Raw genomic sequence first — 4,492 nt, 5'->3', positions numbered from 1 at the left:
CCCTGTTTCAAGCACCTTGTCAGCTCCAGGGCTGCGTAGAGCAACTGTTGAAAAAGTAAAGCGCAAAGATGATCAGTAAGCAACATGAGCAGCCCTGAAAAGGTTGTTTCCAAGGTGAGGAAGGCTCAGGCTCCTTCAGTTTTGCACAAATGTTTAAAAGTAGGTGAGAAAGAATGTCTCAGAGATTTACTTAAGGTGTGGTAGTCCCCTTCCTTAGGATAAGTCAGGGTTTACTCTACCATGTCTCTGCCCCAGACTAACAGTTGGCAGAGTATCCACTTAGTGTAGTCATGCTTCCACAAAGCCCCAGATGCTGCAGTAGAGCTTCTGAACCAGGGTGCCATTGTACCATGAGGAGCTATGAGATTCACTGAAGGGGTTCCTTGGGGTGCCACACAATGCTGGTGCTGTTAGGTGTGCAGACACCTATGTGATTCACAGGACAAACCCAGAGATTTCAAAATGAACCTATCCTGTCAAAGACGTTCTGACCTGCTATGGTCTTTCTGAATTCTCTGCAACAGAAGAATTGCTCTATTAAAAAAAACAGAAAAAAGTGAAAGCTAAGAGCTGGTATTTTCTGAGGGGTGTCCTGACAATGAGTTGTGCTTTGACTCTAAAAAAGATTGAGAACCGGCGTTAGTGTTTGATTGAGAATAGCAGTGTTTCTCAATCTGCAGGTTACAACTCAAAAGTGGGCTGCAAGAATATAGGAAAGCGTTGAGAACAAATTTAAAAAATGGATCAACATCTCCTTTAAAGGAGAAAAACGTGGGAAACCATGGGTTTTCTCTTGCAGGCCATCAGAGTTCTAGGCTGCAAGGGACTCCTTGGGGCCTCCCCCACCCCACACACTGGGGGCAGCGGGTTAGGAGGGGTACTGGGGTGGGACTGGCCATTCATATTTACAAATGGGTCCTGGTACAAAAAAGGTCGAGAACCACTGGTCTATAGCCTTGACACTGCCTCAAACTAAAAGGCCAGAAAGAACCAGGAGACAAGCTGCACAATAGCATAAGCAACCCACTCGACCTTGTAGACTGCTGCCTCGCAAGCTGGCCGAGCTCCAATTCTCAGATACCTAGCAGCGGTAACAAACAGTACCAGAATGAGAGGGGACAGAACCCAAATGGCATCCTGAATCCAAGCAATGGCAAATAGCAGCATAAACTTCCAAAGTATCATTGGGTATGCTTTGCTTGGTTAATCTGCAGAGACAACTTTCCAGAGAGAAAGGACTTCCCTTTTTAATTAAAGAATAAAGGGCTATGGAGAAGGAAGTCTGTGCCCCAAAGAACTATTTTGGCTAAGTCATCTTTGGCTTCCCCTTTTTTCCTTCCCCCACCAACAAATCCAGCATAACCACCCGCTCCATGCCAAGATGGCTGAATGAAGGAGGCCAATTCCAACTCACGCTCGCTCGCACTTTATTATCTCCAGAAAGACTGCGAGTGTCAGAGAACAACAACATGGGACACGAGTGGTGAGAGGCCCAAGGGCACTGTCCCTCACCCCTGGGACAACCAATCAGCATAATTTATACAAACATTTCAATAAATAAATAAATAAATAAAACTGTACAGACAAAGCAGCAAGGAATGATTTTCTGGGGCTGTGGCACATTCACAGCACTGACAATACCAATGCTACTCCACGCACAGCCATCTAGCAGCAGTGGGACAGGGGGACCATGGACCCCTCTCCCATCATCTCAGTGGCCTGGCCCAGAGACAAAAAAAGCTATACAGTTCACTACTGATGTGCTTCATTGTCTAGTCAGAAAAGCCCTTTCCTTACATTTTCCTCCCACCCACAGGAAAGGGTGTTTGGAGATTGTTACTGATCTGCTATAAGTAGTTACAGCAGGTCTGGCTCATTATGGCACAGGTAAGCTAGGACAGGCTCCTGGTTCCTCATCCTCAACACCTCTACAAACACCAAATTAAGCTGGTGCAGTGACAAGAGTCAGAGCTGAGGACAGTCCCTACAGAGCAAGAAACCATACTTCTCTTCATTAAAAGGGCAGGGCAGACTCTCTCATTCATCATCCCACCTGACTCAGGTGCACTCCCAACTCTTTCTGGGTCCTAGGTGGGAAGCCCCACCACTGGGCACAGGGTGGGGGCAGGAGAGGTAATAAAAACAGCACCAGCTACTCCCCTGGCAAGGACTCACTGTGGGTGCCCGGGGGAGCACAACAGCTGCAGTTCAAAAACCAGTGAAGGACATAGCAGTAAAGGCCGCCACTGGTCACGTAAGAGAGAGAAAATAAGACATAACACAACTGGTCCCCACCCCAGGAGCAGGGAGGAGGGCAAACGGACACTGGTTTGGCCTGTAAATGCTACTCCCACCCCGTGCACACAAAAAGTTAATGAAAGACTCCCAAGTCTCCTTTAGAGTCACTGGTAGCAGACTTGACTGAAGGGACAGGGTTTTATCAGCAAAATTCAGTACCTGGCAGCTTGGAGGAAGGACAATTCATACCATGCCTCTCCCCTCAAAACCCAAAGTACTGGTATGCAAAGAAACAGGAATGGAGGAAAAAGGCAGGGAGAGAGAAGTAGGAATGAGTGATGAAATGGTGTGGGACTAAGCTCCCTTCCCCCTTAAACAACTCTCTAGTCATCCAAGCCCGGTATTAAGTCTGCAATGCTGTCCACATAATAGTTGGGCACCAGATCCTTTGCAGCAGGGCTATCGCTGGCCATGTAGGCCTGTGCCTCCTCCAGACGTGACACGCCTGTCAGGGTCAGGACAGTGGCAAGACCACAGTTCTTGCCGAAGAGGATATCTGTCTCCAAGCGATCACCCACCATAAGGGTGCGGGAGGGGTCCACGCCAAAGCGCTCAACGATGCAGTCAAACATGTAGGTGTTTGGCTTCCCCACCACCAGCGCTTTGCGTCCTGATGCGGTTTCTACAGCAGCTGTGAGGCTCCCTGTCCCTAAAGGGAAGGGAAAGAGAGATGCCTGCACGTCAATAATATGTCAATGACTAAGTACCCTACCAACCAAAGCCAAGGCAGAAGTGCAGCAAAAGCACGTGTGGTGTTCCAGGGAGTGGGACGAGCTACGGGCCCTGCAGCTGGAAATCTCCTGAGGATTGCTGGTCCTTACACCCAGGATGCAGAACCACACCTCCTTTTGGGGCATCTAACTTTGGAGAGCAAACCCCACACAATAGGCACCTGGCCCACAACTGGGGATCCTAATGCCCCAGCCCTTATTAAAAGCAGGAGCTGCTAGTCTGGTGCACTGAGGACTACATTAGATGTGCTTTGCTCAAAAGCAGGGTGCCAGCAATTGAATCACTGGAATCTTATGAGGGTGAGAGGCTGCGTGTGGGTCCCTTGATGCTTTGGTGGGTGAGTGTTGCCTGTATGTGTTGAGTGTGGGTACAGGGGTCCGCATGTGAGGAGCACTGGGGTGAGAGGGTCAACAAGGAGTGTGTGGGGGAGTTCATAGTGGTGCAGGGAGGCTGGGAGTGGGTGTAGGGATGAATAGGGAGAACATGTAGGGAAGGGTATAGGGAGCATGTGTTGGGAGCAGCTGTAGGAATGAATAAGGAGGTGTGAAGGGAGCACATGTAGGAACAAGTAGGGGATGCATGGCATGGGGGCAGCTATGGGAGCATGTGCATGGAGGAGGGTGTGTATAGGAGCCATGCAGGGCATGTAAAGGTGTCTGTGTGTGGGGAGGAGGTGCACATGTGCATGGCGGGGGCAGCCCCAGGCCAGGGGGATATGAAGGGCTCCTCCCCCCCACCCGGAGGGCCCCAGGGCAGCAGCTCAGGGCTGGGATGGAAGTCCACCTGTGTACATGAGGAGAAAGTGCAGGCTGCAAGCGGGCCTCCCTCCCCACCCATCCCATGCAGCCCCTCACCCGGGGTGCGCTGCCCATCGCTGAGTGGGTGCCAGGGGTCGGGGTCAGTGGCCACCAGTAGGCAGCGCGGGTCACGCAAGTAGGCGCAGGCCTGGGCCAGCTTGGCGAAGGTGAACTGGTCGTCGTAGCCCACCAGCACGGCACGCACTGCCGCCTCCTCCTCCGCCTCCTCCTCCTCCCCGGCCAGGCGCAGCCCGGCGGCCCGCAGCTCCCCACGTAGTCCCTCCCCGCCCAGGACGAAGACGCGGCCGGGCCCGGCGTCCCCCGCAGCCCCGGCCGCGGCCCCGAGCAGGCGCTGGCGCAGCAGCAGCGCGGAGCAGAGCGCGGAGCTGAAGACGTGCTCGGCGCGGACGCCGCGGAAGCCGAGGCGGGCGAAGCGCCGCTCCAGCTCCGCCACCGAGCGCCGGCTGTTGTTGCTGACGAAGAGCGCGGCCTTGCCGCTCCGCCGCAGGCGCTCTAGCAGCTCGGGCGCGCCCGGCACGGCCCGCTCGCCGGCCCACAGCACGCCGTCGCAGTCGAACAGCACCCCCTGCGCGGGGCCCAGCACCTCGCGCAGCCCCGCGCCGCTTAGCCGCCGGCAGCCCGCCATGCTCGCGCAGCCAACGGCC

The 4,492-nt window shown here is 53.9% G+C and overlaps 1 protein-coding gene across 1 annotated transcript; it reads right to left on the bottom strand.

The window, feature by feature from the left end:
* Positions 1–1,410: 1,410 nt before the first annotated feature.
* On the bottom strand, positions 1,411–4,486 carry PDXP (pyridoxal phosphatase). Its single transcript, XM_019544885.1, has 2 exons — positions 3,885–4,486; positions 1,411–2,947 (listed from the first exon to the last, which is right to left on the bottom strand). The coding sequence occupies exons 1-2, from the start codon at positions 4,471–4,473 to the stop codon at positions 2,622–2,624; spliced, it is 915 nt and encodes a 304-aa protein (XP_019400430.1). The 5' UTR covers positions 4,474–4,486; the 3' UTR covers positions 1,411–2,621.
* Positions 4,487–4,492: the final 6 nt, after the last annotated feature.

This window comes from Crocodylus porosus, unplaced genomic scaffold (assembly GCF_001723895.1).
Source record: "Crocodylus porosus isolate Cpor-Errol unplaced genomic scaffold, CroPor_comp1, whole genome shotgun sequence".
Classification (NCBI taxonomy): Eukaryota; Metazoa; Chordata; order Crocodylia; family Crocodylidae; genus Crocodylus; species Crocodylus porosus.
Note: the sequence above shows the minus strand (reverse complement) of the source record. Positions and strands in the feature narration are given on the sequence as shown.

Bases quoted from the DNA above. Each gene is read 5' to 3' on its own strand.
- PDXP (XM_019544885.1), bottom strand. From the start codon at position 4,473: ATGGCGGGCTGCCGGCGGCTAAGCGGCGCGGGGCTGCGCGAGGTGCTG. The intron at 2,948-3,884 runs GTGAGGGGCTGC...CCTTCCCTTTAG, and splicing joins CGATGGGCAGCGCACCCCGG to GGACAGGGAGCCTCACAGCT.